Source organism: Pleurodeles waltl, chromosome 4_2 (assembly GCF_031143425.1).
Source record: "Pleurodeles waltl isolate 20211129_DDA chromosome 4_2, aPleWal1.hap1.20221129, whole genome shotgun sequence".
Classification (NCBI taxonomy): Eukaryota; Metazoa; Chordata; class Amphibia; order Caudata; family Salamandridae; genus Pleurodeles; species Pleurodeles waltl.
In genome coordinates, this window is record NC_090443.1 from 610,174,633 (window position 1) to 610,195,985 (window position 21,353).

A 21,353-nucleotide genomic window follows, 5' to 3' on the forward strand; every position below is an offset into this window, starting at 1 on the left:
GATCTTCTAGATATAAATAAGTGATAAAGTGTCGACCATGCATGGGAAATACATTTGTCTTTGTAGATTCCCCACAAACAGCCTACAACAACACACATGTAGCTGTAATTGAGAAATATGTTAACATCAATGGCTGACGACACTGCTGAGAACCTACAACTGTGGTGTTAGAGGTGGGACCCCTGCCACTAAATAATACTTCAGTTTTGTATGCAAGTACAGCAATGGTCACCTAAATCGCCTGCAAGACTGTCTCCAAGAAAACCGTTTATCTTAAAATTGGCACTGATATGCCTCCTATATTTTCGGCACAGAATTACACATCATTTATCACTGTTTAAATGTAACCTCGTGTGAGATATTTGGTCCGCAATCAATTCAAAACGGTGTCAGCATAAATAGCACCTCAACAATTATATGTACTTTTCAATCTCTTGTAGTGCAAAATTGTGACCACATTGACACCACACGTGGTGTTGACACAACAGAGCAGCTACAGTTGGCACTACAGTGATGTATTCTTCCAGAATCAAGTAGGTGTTATGTAAATACACTTATATGGTCTTAGATTTCACACCCTTATCATCAACTGTCAATCTCATGACACCAATATTGAGCATATGAACCATGTCAACATGTGCATTATGCTACAGTTCTGGATTTGTAGGATGTACATCTGTGAAACATATACCCATGGTACATACTTTAGTGCACTGTCTTTTTCTGTCAGATGTATCTGCTAGACATCTCACAATTCCCACCCTTCCACCGCAGTTGGTGCCCCCTCCACTCTGACAGATGTTTATCCTAACAGACAACCTTTGTGGCAGAACCAGGTAGGTTAATTGGTTCCAGAATGTGAGCAGCAAAGTGTCACTTTAGATCCAAAGCTTTCAGAAAGTGGACATAACCATTGGTCAAGCTTAACCAACAAAGACATATACAGAGTGTGTTTTTTTTATAAATGTTCAGTTTAGAAAAATGTGCACATCACTGTGAAACCCACTGGCCTCTGCACTACCCTACTAGAACACCCATTCTCCCAATTTCAAGATCTGTAGATGAGGTGCTTGACAATCTTCTTCAGTGGGGTTTGCTCTGTGACCCTGGAAGAGATTCCACCACTCCACATCTGCAAGACATATCAGGAAAGACCAAAGGGACATTGTGCTTCAGATGCTGCAGGCAAACACTGAGGGTCATCACACCACTCAGCCCTCATTCAGCAGCTAATGTATCTGGGGTGTATTGCTGATATGTAGGTTTTCCTGGTCGGATAATCTTTCAGATTGCTATTCAATGGGTCCTTTTCCAATACACAAGCCTCATTTGTTGATTCTCCCATCCCTGACTGAAACCAGAATGCTTCCCCTAGCTCCCATTTTTGAACTCCTTTGCTCAGTCCAACATCACCAATACAGGAAAGGTATGGCCATCTACTAAGATTCATTCCCCATAGCTTCAGCAACCAGTTGGTCACCTACACTTTGTTCTTCCCTCTAATCACCAAAGGCGACCATCCATATATGTGTGGTGCTTGAGACTAGGGGCCGGGCACTCCTTAGGAGAAAGACTTCTAGGACCTGTAGCGAGACCTGAATAGAAGACCATGGAGTGGGCCCGAGTCCAATAAAACATGTACACCTGTACACAGGACCAACCCAAATCCTTCATGCTAGATTGAAGCAGCAGTGAGCACATCTGGTAATAATAAATAAGTAGGATACCAGACAATGAGGTTCTACAGCTGTTTCATACCCTCACATTCTTCAGCATGTGAAGAAAAATGGTTTGCTAACAAACGTGGATCTGTCTTGCATAGCCAAAGACATGGGAAATATCCATGAAAATGTGTATGACCCGTAATCCCTTGAACATATATGCCACTCATTTATAAAATATCCTAGAAATAACTATCATATATAATCCTACATGCCACACCACTCACCCATATCACTACCTATTCAGAAACGTATGTAAAATAAACCTTCAAACCACTCTAAAAACATTGTCTAATAAAATATGCCATGGTCTAAGGTGAGTGGGATGTTTGACTTGTATCGGTAATGTATAGGAAAAGTTGTGTCCAAAATGTAACCTTCCCTCAAGGTACACCTTCTTCCAAACTGAACATCCACTATCCATATTTCAACATACATTCGGGGTATTGCTCTTGTATGACAGAGATATTTCCAGAGTTTGAAAATAGTAAAGCATTTTATTTACGTATATCAGCACAAAGTGAAATGTTCAGAAAATAAGACTGAAGGATTTGGGGTCATAACACATAGGGCCTGATTCTAACTTTGGAGGACGGTGTTAAACCGTCCCAAAAGTGGCGGATATACCACCTACCGTATTACGAGTCCATTATATCCTATGGAACTCGTAATACGGTAGGTGGTATATCCGCCACTTTTGGGACGGTTTAACACCGTCCTCCGAAGTTAGAATCAGGCCCATAATCTTAAAAAAATACAAAAATAGCCTGAAACAAATCAGAAATACAATCGCAGTTTGTAAAGGGATTGCAAACGCATCAGTCTAAAAAATCCAAAAATGTATAGCAATAGGTTCAAATATGAGAAAAAATGCAAAGCAAGGTCCATAAAAAAGAAAAATAATAAGACCAAAGTGACTCCACTTGTTCATGGAGGAATATGTCCCGGTTTGGGGTGATGACATCATGCACAACCTCACCAACAGGGAATTCAATGAGTTCCAATTTAGCAGACAAAGGCACTTCCATAACCTGACCACGACACCTTCTCATGGGGACGAGGCACAAGGTTTGGAGGTGTGGTGAAATTACAGGCAGGGCTGACAACCTGCACAGATGGGTGATTTAGGTGAGGACTCTCCTGTCATGCAGGAGGATAAAAGGCATATTATATCCCTATGTTGGGCAGCCTGGCTCTCCAGAAGGCCAGTGAAACCATCATGGATCTCCTTAGTAAGTTCTAACATGGCCTTCAGGAGTGATTGCTGTCCATTCACCAAATTCCTAAGTCCTTCCTCAACTATTTTCTGGTAGGGAGGATGGGTACAATAGTAGGGAGTAGGGATCCTACAGGTAGTGGAGGTGCCAGGTGAAAAGAGGGTCTTCAGCAGCTGGCACCCTTCGTTGGGGCGGGCAGATGATTGTGGAGGTGCAAGAAGAGGGACAGGAAAGGTGCCTGTAGTGTGAGAGGATGTTGGGGCCTCATTTGTTGGTATCACAGTGTCCTCTGAAACAAGAATTTCTTCCTCCTCAGTTTCTTTGAAGATTTTGTTGGTGTCAAAAACAGTCATCTTTTCCTGATTTCCTGAGTCTCGGAGATGCTTGCCGCTCTTCCGAGTTAATCTACTTGTGGGCTGGGACCAGGTTTCATTTTTGCCTTCCTCTCCCTGCCTTGAACCCATAATCGTGGTTGCCTGCAAATGGGTTGTTATCTTCCATTGCCCGCCAGCTGATTGTGTGGGTCCCCCTGCTTGGCTCGTTGTTGCTGCAAAAAATTAGAGACAAATATACGCGACGGGCATGGAACGTATTGCACAATCTTGCAACATGTCACAATACACAATAATGATAACAAGAACGTTCACTAATGTATTTCAATCAAGCTCACTCCAGAGTCACTCCTTAAATCTGGTCAGACATGTTGTCATCTACCTAAAAAACTATAGCAGAGAGTTGATCGTGATCCATGTATGGGTATCACAGAAAGCTAAACTGGGTTGCTTTGCAGCTCTAAGGTATCATCAAAGACAATATTCATTGACACACATTGTCCCAGTAACATTACCAGGTATTGCAGTCTTGGTGAAAATGTAAGAGATTGACTAGGCATGAAACAATAAGCAATTTTCTCAAAAATGGTCATACAAATTACACAATATATATTGAGCTTCTTTCAGGTACACGAAGTACGACAAAACATACAGTTGACATGTAATGGGGGTGTCATATTGACCTTGTAGATATGTGGCCCACCTTATGTTTTACTTTCCTGGAAAGCACCCACACGTGTCTAGACTTGATTCGCCCATCGTTGTTACTCAGACCTTATAAAAGGGTTCTAGCCAACTTTACTTGTGATAAAAACAAACTTCCTCTCCCACTTTCTTCTCCCTGCTTTAAGTTTCCATTGGACACCACCGAGGGCCACAATTCCACATCCGTTGAGCTTTTACTTTAAATACCAAATAAAGCCTTCTTTCCAGATAAACTACGAGTTCAGGTCAGGAAAGAGTAGGCGATGCCTCCATCGGCATCACCATCTTCTGTCTAATCGCTGCATGCAAAATCATCTCCATTCACTCCACTCCTCTCACAGTACCATCTGTCCCTGACAAATTCCAGGCACCTCTCAAGGCAAAGCTCTAGGGCGGTGCGACCGGTGTCACCGCACTGGGCGCTGACTTCTGCCGGGGGCTCTGTGTTTGCAGGTATATTATGGTTTTGAAAGCACCTGCTGCAGCCTCCAGGAATTTTCAGGCAACCATAAATACGTCAAGATAACTCTGGCGATTAATGTTCTGTCTGGGGAGGGATCAGAGTTTTCTCTAGGGGACGTTTTAAGGTAGTGCTGAGGGTTAATACTTTTGCAAATAATTTATACCATGCAGATCACGAAGTGCAAATAGGTCAGTGGGTTACTACTTTTGTCAGAGAGATCCTTTTGTTACTTACAGTTTATAACTTAAAATCTTAAGAAGAAGCAATAAGCTATTAAGTGTCATCAAAGAACTGCATGCATACTGCAAGGTATTGATTAGAGCGTTAGGATTTTTTCACCAGTCTTTCACTAGACGAATTTTGCAACAAAAAAAAAAAGGGTTCATTTGGGTAGAAATAAATGCTTATGATTAAAGAGAATCCCAAACCATGGTGTTACACTTTAAATTCTGAGTTTGTGCTTCTCCAGACCAAGTACTTTCAAACTATACAGCCTACCAGTAAGAATGACATGTGAGTCCTACACCTTGTCATCCTCGGTCTTATGTAACATTTGTTATACAGTGATTTAGACACCTATGATTGATTGTCTCAGTGTAATGTGTGTTGCAATGTAAAGTGCTCTGACACCCTACACTGGTATGGGTGGCTCTATAAAACAAAAGAAATGCATGTGTGAGAGAGTGGTTAATGGAGACTTGAGGGGCACTGTTAAATGGTGGTAGTGAGGGAATCCATGGTGAGGTGGTCATTGATAGGCACCAACAAACATTGCCGCACTGGGCGCCACCAGCGTTAGGGCCAGGCAAGGCTGTAAGATTTCTGTCCTGACAGCTGTTTAGACAAGAACTGTAGCTCAACCAGATTCACCATTGCCTAGTTAAAATGAGGATTAAACAGCACTGTTAAGAAGTTTGGTGAAAATAACAGCACTGAGAGCTGTATGGCCAACTTCAGGGTAGCAAATATTTGTGTCCTTAAGCGCATCCTGAAATTTTTTTGTGCAACTTTTGGAAACCTTCATTTCCAAACGTACTTTGCTATTCTCCAGCTTCTGACTTTCCACTATTTGTATTTTATTCACAGTCTTTGGTAATTGCTGTCCAACTGCTGTAACTCTATTGCACAGTCTATCAATATCCAGGTGCGGCTCCTCCATTAGCCAGCAGCTGCAAAACCTTTACAAGAAAACAATAATAAACTGTTTATTATCGTTTTCTTGTGAAGGGGCAGAGGAATTGGGGGTGACGAGCACTGAGGGGAGTGAACAGAGCAGGTGTAGTTAGGCCTGGCAACTCAGAACTGCTCACACTTTGCATGTTGTCACTTGCATGATGATGTGTGGCCGTGTGTCAATGATGTGCGATAGTGACTTTGTTGATGAACTTTGACAGATGTGCTATTGTCCTTCCCACTTACAGGTTTACGTTGACATAACCAGTTATTTAAAGAATGTTTGTGACAATTAAACCATTTTTGCCTTTATGTGGTGCTGTTTCTAGAGATATATGTCAGAGATTGCATTTTGTGCATCTTCCTTTCTACTTGGTTGCTGAAATTCACTGCAACCACTGTATCTGACTCCTTTGTAATTCCACTGTGTGGGCCTGTGTGTTGTGTGTGGCTTTCTTCAATGGTGGACAGCAGTAATATTTAGCAAGCTGGCATTGGATAAGTACTCGCAGAGGTGAGGGTTTTTCATATGGTGAAGGATGCTTCATACTAGCAAACCTGCTCACTTGTAGCTGGCTTGCAGTGTTGTATCTAAGATTCATTTTCCCCATGACACACATACATTCTGAAGATATTACTCAATATTTTCAAGCTCTATCCATTGAAAATACCCATAATGCACTGTGCCAGTAAATGTTTGAAAGCATTAAGGTATACGCTTACGGCACAACATTACGCCAGGGAGGCAGGGGTACTACTGTGCCTACAATTTCGCATGAGGATTTGTGAATTACAACTATTGTGTTTTGTGCAGTTAGAGAGTGTGTTTCAAGCATAGTATTATAAATGGACAAAAAGATGTTTGTGAATCAGTTTGGCAGCAGTTCCTAACCCAGGGTGCATGATGCCTACTCAGGGGGGCACAATTGTTTAGAAAATTACATATCAGTAGATTGATAAAGTAGAATTATATAAAAAAGCAAAATTGAAAATATTGAAACACTGTAAATGTGAAGAAATTTGAAATTAGAGGCTAAATGTAAGTTGACCTCCTTATCTTGATTCGTGGGAGTTGAACAAGTACAGCAAACAGGATGTGGTATCAATCGAATCAATCAATCAATCATTTCTAGAACGCACTACTCACCCATAGGGTCTCAAGGCCCTATGGGGTGTCCTCAGAGATTAGTTAAAGAGCCAAGTCTTGAGGTCCTTCCTGAACTGAGGCAGCGATGGCGACTGTCTGAGGTGCGGTGGTAAGGTGTTCCAACCTTTAGCTGCCAGGTATGAGAATGATCTTCCACCAGCTGAAGACTTCTTTATGTGGGGTACGTTGATGAGCGACTGCTGGGACGAGCGGAGAGTACGGCAAAGGAAGTACCAGGTAAAGCATTGGTTGAGGTAGATGGGTCCGCTGTCGTGGAGGGCTCTGTAGGCGTGCACGATGAGTTTAAAGCTGATCCTCTTCTCGACGGTGAGCCAGTGGAGGTTCTTCAGGTGTTCTGTGATGTGTTCTCGGCGGGGATGTCTAGGATGAGTCTGGCGGTGGCGTTCTGAATTTGTTGCAGGTTTTTCAGGTTCTTCTTGGAAGTTCCAGCATAGATGGCGTTGCTGTAGTCAAGTCTGCTTGTGATTAGGGCATGTGACACGGTTTTCCAGCAGTTGGCTGGTATCCATCTGAAGATCTTTCGGAGGAGTCAGAGGGTGAGGAAGCAGGTGGAGGCAACGAGTTGACCTGCCTGGTCATGGTGAGCGTTGCATCGAGGATGATGTCTAGGTTTTGTACGTGGTCTGTAAGGGTGGGGGACCAGGCTGACGGGGAGGATCCCAAGATGAGGATCTCGGTTTTGTCAGAGTTCAGCTTTAGGCAGTTCTCCCTCATCCAGGTGGTGACTGCTTCCATCCCGTCACTGAAGTTCTTCAAGACTGTTGAGGGGTTCTCGGTCAGGGAAAAGATCAACTGGGTGTCATCAGCGTAGGAGATCATGCTCATGCTGTAGTTCCTGATGATGGGGGTGAGTGGGATCATGTATATTTTGAACATCGTGGGGCTCAGCGATGGTCCTTGGGGTACTCCACAGCTGATGTCCGCTGGCTCTGATCGGTGTGGCGGGAGACTGACTTTCGGTGTTCTGCCTGTCAGGAAGAAATGTATCCATCGAAGGGCATTGCTGCGTATGCCTGCCGTATGGAGTCTGGTGCATAGTGTACGGTGAGACATTGTTTAGAAGGCGGCTGAGAGATCCAGTAGGATGAGGGCTGCTGTTTGTCTGCAGTCGAGGAGTGAGCGGATGTCATCTATGGCTGCGAGCCGGGCAATTGTGGTACTGTGGTTGGTTCTGAATTGGCATTGGTGGCCTCAGCTGAAGCACTGATATGTATAGACAAAAAGAGAGCCTGCATTACTGGCATAAAAGAAACGTGACATGCTAGAGTAACACATCATGTCATCTTTTAGAAATAAAACTAAATTTTCAAAAGCTGCAAACTTTCCAATAAAATTTCGATGTTTACATGTTTTTGACGTTTTTGAATTAGGTGAAATATTTCATAATTTGCAAAGTTGTTTGAGGTTTACCCTGTTTGTATGTGAATTGTTTTGAGGATCTGATCCTAGAAATTGCTTAGACTCGAGTCCCCAATGTCCTGCAATAATTCAGTTGAGGTCCACAGAAGTCAAAAGGTTAAGAATCAAGGTTGTGTGGGTATTCCGCTATGGTATGCAGAAGAAAGAAGTTTAATGCAAAGTAAAACTTACATCATGGAAATTTAAAAATACACCACTCAGGCAGATGAAGCCAGATGATCAAATGTTTAAGACTAGCCATATCTGTATAGCCTTTATCCATAAAACATGTAATTTATCACATTAGTTTTTCAAAAAGAAGTGCTAGATAACTGGATGATGAATTTTAAACTTTGCATTGTTAGTCTTCATTTGAGCAACAATGTTTGGCCTTCGGTGTGAAATGGCCTTTTTGTTGATGAATCCTATATTAGTAGTCTCCCCGCTACATCTCCTCTGTCTTCTGCCAGATCCACAACTTCACAACTACACTTGCCTCAAATGATTCATAGGATGAAAGCATCCCGTACTGAGATGAAGAAGAGAAGGCCTCTTTGCAATGAGGATTACTAGTAAATAACCTGGAAATTACCACTTTCCCATTCTTCCTCAAACTAGTCCTTATCAACTGAGCTAACCCAAGCAGAAACCATTAGCATTATAAAAGACACAGACACGAATGTAATGAAACACACATGACATGAAAATAAAATATATGGCGTATCTAAAGTTGAAATAATTTTTGCCTCCAGGACAATCATCCAATACTGGCCTGACATCCAGAAGCCCACATGGAGTTTGTATAGAAAAATAAAGGAAAGCGAGGAAGCACAAGCAGTAGAGCCAGCTAAATGATTCCATTTAAACAAGTTGAGATCGAGATGAGAAGATGGAGAACCATGTCGGACTTTGCCCTTCAAATCTGATTCTAGTTGATCGGATTGCTAAAAGGGTTTTATGATTTATCGTATCAAATCTTGCTGGACGGTCTATCATGACTAGGAGAAAGGAGTTTTCTCAATCCAAGTTTCATCCAATATTTCGAAATTAGTGGTTTACATGTTGCCTTTTGATGGAAAAGGTTAGGTTTTTGGTGAAAGTTTAATAGGATTTTGTACTTAAACCTTGGATTGAGTTTTTTCATCCAAGGTTCATCCAATATTTCGAAAGTAGTGGTTTCCATGCTGCATTTTGATGCAAAGCATAAGGTTTCTGGAGAAAGTTTACTAAGACTTTGCACTGGATTGGTTTGCTTCACAAAAGTGATGCAAACCTGGCACAAATGTGTTGTGTTGGGATTACTTGGCAAGTTGCCTAAATTAATGCACAATAGTGCAATGTGGGTGGTACGTGGGCAATACATGCAACCACCTATGAGGTTTGATGCAAATCCCTATCTACGAACATTTGAAGAAAGGAATTTGCAACAAACAATATGGGGGTCATTACGACCCTGGACCGCGGGTGCACCGCCAACAGGCTGGCGGTGCATCCAGGCCTATTCTGACCGCGGCGGTAAAGCCGCGGTCAGAAAAGGGAAACCGGAGGTTTCCCGCCGGTTTTCCCCTGGCCTGAGGAATCCTCCATGGCGGCGCTGCAGGCAGCGCCGCCATGGGGATTCCGACCCCCTTACCGCCAGAACCTGGTTGGCGGTAACGGGTGTCGTGGGGCCCCTGGGGGCCCCTGCAGTGCCCATGCTAATGGCATGGGCACTGCAGGGGCCCCCTAACAGGGCCCCACCAAGATTTTCAGTGTCTGCATAGCAGACACTGAAAATCGCGACGGGTGCAACTGCACCCGTCGCACCCTTTCCACTCCGCCGGCTCCATTCGGAGCCGGCATCCTCGTGGAAGGGAGTTTCCCGCTGGGCTGGCGGGCGGCCTTCTGGCGGTCGCCCGCCAGCCCAGCGGGAAACTCAGAATTACTGCGGCGGTCTTTTGACCGCGCAGCGGTATTCTGACGGCGGTACTTTGGCGTGCGGCCTCCGCCGCCCGCCAAAGTCGTAATGACCCCCTATGTCTCCTCAAGACAGGCATAATGGTGAAGCAAGTTTAAAAAGTCTCTACATTTTTCCAAATTTGCATGTGTGCTGTACTGTACAGCACACATACAAAGTGGAAAAGTATTAAAGCTGGATCAATTCCAGAACAAAGATAAACTTGACAGAACACAAACATCCTTGAACATCGGTGCAATAGTATGTAGTGCCCTAGCACTTGTAGAGAGAAAAAGAGCAGATCTATATCTTTGTAGATATGGAGCTGTTGTTGCCCTCCCCCTTTGAGGCATCATAGCACAGCAACTTTGTTTGCTGTGCTGCATTGCATCAAGCATTAGTAGATTTCCCCCTTCATGTCTAAGATTTGAAAGTAACAAAATCTGCTAGCATTGGTGCACATGCTTAGGAAAATTCAGCATTGATTAAAACACACTTGAGATTTGAGCATAGTGTATGGACCTGATTCGCAAAGTGCCACTGTTCTGGCTGAAAACCTTCTCCATACTGTCCCCAATAAAGCTCAGATAAACTACAGATATTCAGAAGCCGACAGTTTTCTGAGACTTCTTCATATTCATTGTTCAGCCATGGCTCTGTAAAATGTTTCCAACCTAATGCTTGGACAGCAAATCCTGGTCTAGTTTCCCCACACGGATAAAACAATTATAAAGATTATGACGAAGGTATATTCCTAGTGAATGAAATAGACTAACCGAAGGGGCAAGGACCTAAGTTAATATGTAGGAAACCAACAAAGGCTCACTAGGACCTACATTAGGAGTAGAGTCAATGCAATGCAAATCCTGGAATTTCAGTTGGGAAGATAGAATTGAAAATAGGAAAAAGATGCATCTTCCAGGCTTGCAAAGGTCAAAAACATCACAGGTAGCACCACAATAAGTATCCTTTGAAGGGTTTGTTTTTGAAGAATGTCATCAATAAGTAATGTGTTGCCATCTTGATGTCAAACACTGGTCAGAAGTTCCCTGACAACTTCAATATCTGGAACAGAAAGGATTGATTTCCTGGCCCTTGTTTTCACTGGTACTTGGATAATCAGTCCTTTCCTCAGACGATCTTGCACCTCATTCTATTCAGCTCATCTCCTCTCTGGATTCTTGGGAGATGACATAAAAGCAATCAGAAGGAAGGCGGAAAGTAAGCAAAACCAATCATGTAATCCAGGTGAAACAGTTCCAAGACCCATTGTTTTGAAAAGGATTTGGGCCATTTTTTCACATCTGGCCTCCAACTGTCTCACAGCAGTGCCTGAGGGTGGGGCTCAGCTATATGCAGGAAGGGTGATTTTACAACTACACATCATGTGAATCAAACACGTATGATTTCGACCTGGAAAATGATGAGTGTGAGGCATGATATACATGGATGGGTGTAACTAGTGTGTTGGTCTCACAAGGCCTGTGCTGGATTCTGCGGTGTATATAGGAGTTCCTCTGCCAGCTTCATCTTTTTCTCCAGTTCAGATACGAGAAACCTCTTGTCCTTGAATGACAGTTTCAAGAATGTCGACTTTTGCACATTGTCTGATTTTCAGTATCACAGCAAACGTTTTATCACGCTGCTACCGCTACTGCAGTATGGAAGCCCACAGACAATGGCTAGAAAATAATTGTATCTGTTTCTTCACAGTCTCGGGGAGATGATATTAATCTGAGTCTTCCTTTACAGCCAAAGCAGAATGAAAACCTTTAAATAACTACTATGCTAAAAACGCCATGTATGCCACCATTCAGATGGAAAAGGTTCTTGTTGCAAACACTCTCCTCAAAGCTGCGTCAGCACATTTACCGGAGAGGGGTGTGGGAGGGGTGAACAAGGGTGCATCTTCAGATGCTACAGGGCAGCATCATCAGATGCTACAGAGGTGCACACAGAAAGGGCAGATAAGCAAAAGTAAAGGTTTGCAGTTTCTGGAAAGAATTTGCCAAACATTCCTATGATGCACAGCCTGACCAATAGGTAGAAGATACATTATCTGGTTTCTTCCAGTTATTTGAAGGGTGGCTTTAATTGATGGCGGCTTTGGCAGACCTGTTATTGATGAGGACATTTATCTCTGGTAAATATTCATCTGCAACATGGATGGCTGGAGCTATCTGGATAGCTTATGTTTGCCTCATGTATCCCAAACAGGGACCTCCATTTAAAATGGATCTTCCTGGGGCCATAGTGCAATCCACTATCCCTCCAGCCCTAATTATTGAGGTTGGGACACTTGGACTTGGCTCACAGGAGAAAAGTTTGAAGATGACTGTATTCACTGTGTTCCCAATCAAAGTCTTCAGGTGCTCAGCGGACAAGGATGCCTGAGCCACTGTCAATAGACGGTTACCAATGGAGAAGTCCCATCCGTTTTCCTGTGCTTTGTTTGCTTTTTCGTCTACCTCTTGTGTTCACCGATCTGCAGAGACTGGAGAATATGTATGCTGGAGAAAAGAATTACTCCTTGCCTTTGCTTTCTCCATCACTGCAAACATCCTTAGCTTTGTGCTGTACAAGACTTCTCTTCTGTAAACGGGGCGGGTCCTCACACACATCCGGAGAGGAATACATCCTCTGCAAAATACTCTCCAGTGGTGCAACACACGTGGGTCTTTGTTCTAACATCTTGCATAGAAAGGACGAACATGCACGCTGGCTAAGCCTCTATTGTGGTACATGAGATGGTCAACATCACTGCCAGGTAAGCCACAAGTCTGTGCTATTATTGGATGACTTCTGCTTGGTCATCCATCCTGGTGGACAGCTGCTGTTGAATCGACCAGCAGTGTGAATGAAGGGGATGGAAACCCAATTTGCACTTCCAGCAGGCCGCCTTACAATAACATCGCTCACATGGCCGGTCAACTTGTAATCTCATAGGGATCCTCTCCGAGCAGATATGTTCTTATTTCATCATTATAGGCTAGCTTTACAAAGTAGTACTCTTCTGAAAGAAAAAAGTCAGAGAGAACTAGCAACCTATACTTACAACTACTGAGATTCAAATGTCTGTGAGGTGTACTGCAAAGGTCCCTATCCCTTTGGAAACACAAACATGAGGTGTAGTGGGAGCTGATTGTTTAACACTTGCCCATCACAGTGAGTTCCTCAAGACATCATTGTGACAGTTGTTTTTCTAATTTATGAGGCAATAGCGATACCTATCACTAGGGTGGTGACCATCAATTCACTATACTTGGACACGGAAGAGGGCAAAGTGGTAAAGACTCGATGCCAACTCCGATACATATCCCAGTAATTGATGCATGAGTGCCTCACCTCTAAATACTTCTGAGTATTTCTCATCGTTTGGTAAACTGTGTACATAATAGACTACGGAATAGCTCAAGTACACATTTAAGGGAAAAGTGTGTAACTTTGAAAATCAAGATATCTTTAATTTCATCAACGTTATTTGATCGGAAAAAAAGTCCATAAAAATACTGGTCAATATTTAAGAAAATTGTAGGAATATGGATTTGACAAGGAACACTGTAGATGTGTAGCAGCAGAATTAAATAAAATATAAAACTTTGTATCACTGAACCCCATTCTAAAAATGTGTTCCCTTACAAATGGAGATTGTACAAATATAATTAGTACAATCACATTTACTGGGCAGTGCAGTGGAAAATGTGTAGGTTTAGGATTATGTTGCATGCTAACTGCACAAGGTGGAAGTCAGTTCAAATGCATAAAGCCCATAAGAGCCCATTGACAAGACCTACAATATCCAGGTGTGGAAAACAAGCCTCTTATCACATGTGCATGCTGAACTTGACATGTGTGCTCTCACATTAGATATTTGAACACAACAGATTTATTTTCAGTATGATCGGATTAGGGCGCATTTTCACAGAAGAATATTACTGACCTTGGACAACAAGTTTCAGCTCTGTGTGCTGACTGCCTAGGTCGTTGGATGATTCACACTCATAAACCCCTGTGTGCTCCTCTTCAGCCTTGAGTACTGTGTATGAGCTCTGTCCGGTGGCGAGTGTCGTGGACCCCGCCTCATTCTTCTTCCTCAGGGTGATGTATGGAGCAGGCACACCGAGAGAGGTGCAAGTGATGCTGACCATGTCTCCTGCCTTCACTGTGGCATTAGGAAAAACTGCAAGCGTTGTGCTTCTTGGTGGACCTACAGAATACAGTGTTGAGAGCTATAAGGATCAAATAAGGAACTCCAGAGTTATATTTGCTGTACAATAAAATGTAACTGAAAGGTGCTAGAAAAGACCAATTCAGACAAAGAAAGTGAAGCAATCCATCTGTACGATTTTCTTTTGATTTCCGACATATGTATATGGATTTGTCATGCGATTAGTATAGTTACTGCCAGTGTTAACTGATGTCACACTATGGGCCTGATTCACAAAGGTAAACATAGACCAAAAGTCTAAATGTATACCAAAAGACTAAGGGGGTCATTCTGACCCTGGCGGCCGGTGGCCGCCAGGGCCACCGACCACGGGAGCACCGCCAACAGGCTGGCGGTGCTCCCACGAGCATTCTGACCGCGGCGGTTCAGCCGCGGTCAGAAGCGGCAAGTCGGTGGGCTCCCGCCGACTTACCGCTGCTCGGGGGAATCCTTCATGGCGGCGGAGCACGCTCCGCCGCCATGAGGATTCTGACCCCCCCTACCGCCATCCTGTTCATGGCGGGAAAGCCGCCATGAACAGGATGGCGGTAGGGGGGGTCGCGGGGCCCCTGGGGGCCCCTGCCGTGCCCATGCCAATGGCATGGGCACGGCAGGGGCCCCCGTAAGAGGGCCCCGCAAAGTATTTCAGTGTCTGCCTTGCAGACACTGAAATACGCGACGGGTGCCACTGCACCCGTCGCACCTTCCCACTCCGCCGGCTCGATTACGAGCCGGCATCCTCGTGGGAAGGGAGTTTTTCCCTGGGCTGGCGGGCAGTCTTTTGGAGACCGCCCGCCAGCCCAGGGAAAAACTCATAATACCCTCCGCGGGCTTCTGACCGCGGAGCGGTATAATGGGGGCGGAATTCTGGCGGGCGGCCTCCGCCGCCCGCCAGAATCAGAATCACCCCCTAAGTTTAGACCTAAAGTCTAACTTTATCTACAGTAAAGTTAGACTTTTGGTCTAAGTTTACCTTTGTGAATCGGGCCCCTTATGTGCCTGGGCTGAAGTTTAATGGTGAAACATTATAATTTCTGTTAGAAATGGGGTTTATGACTGGCTAGGGTAGGCACCTAAGTCAGGCAGAAACCACCACTCTAGTCAGGGCGAGTAAGTTACACTCTAAAGATAACTTGTGTCACCTCGTGGCAGCTTGGCACAAAGATCACAGGTTTATCTTCAGAGGTCACGTGGAAAGGGTTTGCGCAACAGAATCACACCAGCGACACAATAAACACACCACAAAAGAGACTCCACATAGGATTATATATAGAAATATCATATATATTGTAAGAATGTCATCATGTCACAAAACCTCATAGGTCATACATGGGATGCAGTTTGTACAATTACAGAATAGTTCCTAATATCCTTCTTGATGCATGCCACAATGGCACCTTATGTCATGAAATGTACTCAGAAATATTAAAAGCATCAGAATGTCAGCACATGAGTGGACTCCTCTAAGCCCCTGAGGCCAGATAAACAATATACATAAATTGTTACGAGGCACAAAAAATCATAGCACGAGGCACGTTGCTCATATCATGTGAGGACTGAGACTCATTATCCTGATAGTAATGTACCCAAAAAATAAAGAAAGAAACGATGTACAACCCACCCTCAGGTTGTGTAATGTAACCTATGCCCCCTTACAGTTTGCAATACAGACATGAATCATTGAAAAGTTCTCCACCTGAGCACCGAGTGCAGTTCACCTGCACTCACTTTAGGAGTAATACGGTAATTATCTGATAGCATGATTGGGAAGAAAGTTATTTAGGGAAACGAGAAGAACGCAGGAGCCCTTGCGTGTCTTCCACATGTAAAACCGCAGTTTTCCTGTTGCCGCCAGGAGTATCTATGGAGCATGCCCATGGGGACCGCTGGTCCAAGTTGCCTACATCACCCTCCACTCCAGCTAGGCGGACAGGTAGCATGGGACCAGCGACTCCAGAATCTCCCTCCTAGTACAGGGCCACCCCAGTGTACACGCTGACAAAGAAGGAGCTCCCGGCACTCAGCAGTTTGGGTGGGGAGGGGTCCATGCTGTGAAGGCCTCTCTCCTGGCTGCAGCGCTGCCCCGGTTACTGGATCTCGGAGGCGGGGTCAGAGTGCGGAAATCGGTGCTGCCTAGTCTCCCGGAGGAAGAAAGACATTGAGCGCCCAATGACTTAGTGCACACCCCTTATCCTGCATGAGTAACAGGGAGATCCCACCGGCACAAGCTCTCTACTCGCACTGGTAACCACATTCACCGCAGAGAGTCCACACCTGACGTGCTCTTGAGGGATGCAGAAGGAACTCCTTCTGGGGCTACTGGCCTCCCATTTTAGACACGCACTGAGAATCCGACACAGCATTGGTGACCTGCCCCAACTCGAGGTGCTTGCCCAAGGCTGCCATATAGCAGGGCCAGTAGATCCCTGGAAGACAAAGTGCTCACTACGTGCTAGTTGTTGGGAACCAAAGTGAAGTGTAAAGCACTCACCATGCGAAAGGGAGAAGTAAAACAATTAGGTGAATCCATGTAGTGCTCTCCCTACATTGAGTATCATAGTAGTGGACAATGAAACTCTCCCCAGCTGCTATAGTTGTGGAGGCCAAGAGGAAAACCAGCACCAACCACACACTGACTTCCTGGGAGAACACGGGGAGCACAAGGCAGGCCGCAGTAGGCAGGGAGACCAGCACATCCAGTCCAGCAGCCCTGATGGTGATCCCTCCAGGCAGCACCACAAGGTCCTTGCAGAAAAGAGTCAGGGAGCAGCTGGCAGCAGGGCAACAAGCAGAAAAGCAATCCAGGGAGTCCTTTGTGCCATCGAGCATCAGCACATAGCAGGGCAACCACAGTAGAGCAGTCCAGGTGAGTCATTTTGCAGTCCAGCAATCCTTCCAACAGAGGTTCAGTCCCAGTTCCAAAAGTGCTCTAAAAACAATGGGGCGAGAGCCCCTGTACTTATCTTCCAGGTGCCCAGCTTCTAGGAGGTGGGTGGGTTTCCAGACAGATCTGACCAGTTCCAAGAATTTCCCCTTCTCCCTTTCTCTGGCTCCAGACATCAGTAGGAGGTAAACGAGCCATTTGTGTGAGGGCAGGACACAGTCTAGTCAAGTGTAAAGTGTGAACGACTCTCCCTCTCTCCCAGTCCAGGAAGACCACCAGTATGTAGATGAATGCTGATGTAACCCTGTCACACCTAACCCTCCGTGATGGATGCCTGTCTCGAGAATATGCACAAAAGTGGAGCAGTCACTCTGCCCTAGATGTGGAATGGAGTCAGGCTGCAAAGCACCAGAGTTATAAACACAGAGAAATGCCCACATTCTTAAATTGCCATTTCTAAAATAATAATGTAAAATCCACCTACACCAGTAAGAAGGATTTTCACTACCATTCCAAACATACCAAACATGCCCACACTTCTCCTCACAGATCAGAAATTACCACTTAGACATATAAAGGGAATTCCCAATGCAAACCTATGAGAGGGGCAGCACTCACAGCAGTGAAAAACTAAATAGGTTGTTTGTCGCTATTAGGACATGTAACCCATAAAAATATATGTCCCACCTTTACATACACAGCATCCGGCCCATAGCGCTATCTAGGGTGTACCTTAAGGGTGACATAGGTGCAGTGAAAAGGGAGTTCAGGCCTTGGCAAGTAGTTTGACTTGCCAACTCAATGTGGCAGTAAACTGGCATGCAGGTGCTGCAGTAGCAAGCCTGAGACAATTTTGAAAGGTTACTTCTGAGGGTGGTGCAACCGGTGAATGTTTTGCTATGAAGGAACATCAACACCGGCCGCACCTGATGTGTGCGAAATGGAACTTACACATACCTAATGGTGTACAAGGAATATTAGCACCAACTGATTGTGCAAAATAAAATTCATCTTCTCGGATGCATAAATGTGGTTTGCACTGCGCAGTGCAAATGAACCAGATACTTACCTGAAATCTTCATCACTCTAGACTATGAGGGTCATTCTGACCCTGGCGGGCGGCGGACGCCGCCCACCTGGCGGGAACCGCCAAATGGCCGCTCCGCGGTCAGAAGACCGCGGAGGCCATTCTGACTTTCCCGCTGGGCCGGCGGGCGCCCGCCAAGGGAGCGCCCGCCGGCCCAGCGGGAAAGGCCCTGCAACAATGAAGCCGGCTCCGAATGGAGCCGGCGGAGTTGCAGGGGTGCGACGGGTGCAGTTGCACCCGTCGCGATTTTCACTGTCTGCAATGCAGACAGTGAAAATCTTTATGGGGCCCTGTTAGGGGGCCCCTGCACTGCCCATGCCAGTGGCATGGACAGTGCAGGGGCCCCCAGGGGCCCCACGACACCCGTTCCCGCCATCCTGTTCCTGGCGGTAAAAACCGCCAGGAACAGGATGGCGGGAAGGGGGTCGGATTCCCTTTTCTGACGGCGGCTTTAACGCCGCGGTCAGAATGGGCTGGGAAGCACCGCCAGCCTGTTGGCGGTGCTTCCGTGGTCGTCGACCCTGGCGGTCGATGACCGCCAGGGTCAGAATGACCCCCTATGTCTTGACAAAGTGAGGTTTTCCTCATTACACACACTCAACTCAAATGTCCAAGCTTGCATATGCAAATAAGGCCACTCTTACAGTCTCCCCACCCTGGAATTAAGCTCCTGTCCTTCATTAGAAGTATACAATTGATGTTAAACCCCTTGTACTTCCTGTAATATTCTAGCTAAGAGAAAAACAAGTGTATTTGTGGGTGCCTCCTCATATTTGGTGGCAGCAAGGGAGCCCAGGGCTGTGACAAGGAAATCTCCAAGTAATGAATATCACCATTAAGTAACTATGTCACTACCTTCTTATCCATATTCTTCATCCCAGACTTCACAAAGTGTGAATATTACTAAACACACTAGGATGCACAATCAAGCAAATAAAATGATACCATAAATACTGCTACTTCCAGTGAGCATCTAATAACGTAAAATGATCATACAAAGTGAAATCACATAACAACAATTTGAAAACCCAAAGTCACACACTAACTGAGAGCAACACACAAACCTGAGGAAAAACCCCAGCTACATAAAAGAATGTTGACAAATTTTTACTAGCTCATATCCCTCCTTGCACCTCTAGCACTTCTATTAAAAAGATAGTGGAGAGCATTAGTACTGTAGCTCTGGAACAAAATTGATTCTGGGAGACTTCAATTTGTGGCTTGATGAGGCTTGGAGCATTGGCAGTCGTTTCCAAATTGGAATGATATGTAATCTAAAACTTTTAAAAGACTCAAAATGAAGGACACCTTCTGGACCCTATCTTCTCATCAGCGAATCAGATAAAGGTAGAAGACCTTGTTGAAATGATACAGAGCACTCATTTTGCAGTTTAATTTATTTAAACTATTTATTGAAGAAACAGCTAATCATAAAAAAAGCGCCTACAAATAAAACAGCCTGATTGGAAGAAATGCCCTTAAGAAGCACTTATCTTCTTGTTGAATGAGATAGTAAAGTGTGGCCCTTCTATAAATCCTGAAAATAATCCAATTAAAAGGACTGAAATCTTCTACACCTTACTCTTAAATATACTAGATAGTTTGGCCATAAGAATTCAACTGTTAAAACCATGATCTAAGACAGCACCTTGGTATACATCTGAAGTGGCGGATATGAAACTGTCCCTTTGCCAGCTGAAACACAAATGGTGTAGGAAAGAAGAGTGCCTAACTATCTAGTTCACCTAGCTGAACTAATAGCACTAGAAATCAAATATTAGCTGTGAAAAGTGCATGTGAACCTTCTCTGGTGGCTCATGTGGATGACACTGGTGAAACTGCAGTACCAAGGGAAGATCTAATCGCAGTATTGAGGGCTGAACCATAGATCTCTGAAAAAAAACTTTTCAAAACATGAAAAAACTAATCTGAAACTGAAGATATTTCAGACACCTAAGTCCCTGTAACGTTTCCCACTGGCTTCTAAGGCTAGAAACTGAATTGCTCCAAGAACAATCCATTTCTAAGAAAAGGTTTTTAACAGGTTGACACGACGCAGCTTGTAGTTTTATTGATATATACCAGATTTCAAAATTGTGAAGATAGTCGACTTTAAAAGTTGATGGGTGGGGTGGGGGGATTTACAATAGTTGACCATTCCCTGGTCTTTAACATAACCTGCCAAGAACCAAATGATGGCGATCATGTATCTCATTGCCAAGGTGTAGACACTACTTGGGTAATTAAAGTCATCACCCAATTGAAACTTTTGATGGCCTTAACTTGTTACCAACACCAAGGCTTCGTGACCCCCGGAGCCTACTACTACAATAGTTGCCTGGGCAGAGGCAACAAATGCAGCCGAGCCCACGGGATGGCCAGTAGGCAAGTAGCCATCTCGCCCTGAATTCACACCCAGTAATTGGACGTTGCTTCTATTTGATACAGCAAAACTGACAATCTGATTGTAAATTTCCTATTTCTTGCGAGAGGAAGAACCACTCAACCCAAGTCTGTTAAAAAAAAATTGGCAAAAGCTGAGACTTATGATGGATGCAAAGAAACCTGAAGGGGTCTGGATATTGTTAGTACATCTTTGCAAGCATTTCGGAAAGAAGAGGCATACATTAACCAATCTTTCACAAGTATTGGCAAAGTCAATATGTCCCGCCTTTTTATGAAAGTGCCAAACTACTGGCTTTGCCAATGTGTTCTTCTAAAGCCTTGCTTAAAAAAAGAGAAAGTAAAAGAAAAACACGTTTTTCGATACTGGAAAAGCAAGAATATCCAAAGGTATGTCAAAACTATACATCCAAATCAATATTTTCACATTTTGATTAATGACATCGTTTAATTTTCAAATATCTTTCATTCTGGAAGTTCTGACCAGAATCTAAAAAGAATAAGGAAATGCCAGAATTGAAAGAAAACCTCTTGCCAGGGCCTAATTTACTTTCAACTGGAAACATGGTGTTATTACTTAATTTTCAGTGCTTGATTTCTTAACTTCAAAAGAATAAAGGGTTGGATTGCCTACACATCTTACAAAACGATCTCTGCAA

The 21,353-nt window shown here is 44.4% G+C and overlaps 1 protein-coding gene across 1 annotated transcript in view; it reads right to left on the bottom strand.

Annotated features, from left to right (window-relative positions):
- Positions 1–21,353, bottom strand: part of VCAM1 (vascular cell adhesion molecule 1) — a 67,979-nt gene that overhangs the window by 5,867 nt on the left and 40,759 nt on the right. Inside the window, exon 5 of the mRNA XM_069232176.1 lies at positions 14,054–14,320. Coding sequence (XP_069088277.1) covers positions 14,054–14,320 — 267 coding nt within the window. The remainder of the gene's footprint in view (positions 1–14,053; positions 14,321–21,353) is intronic.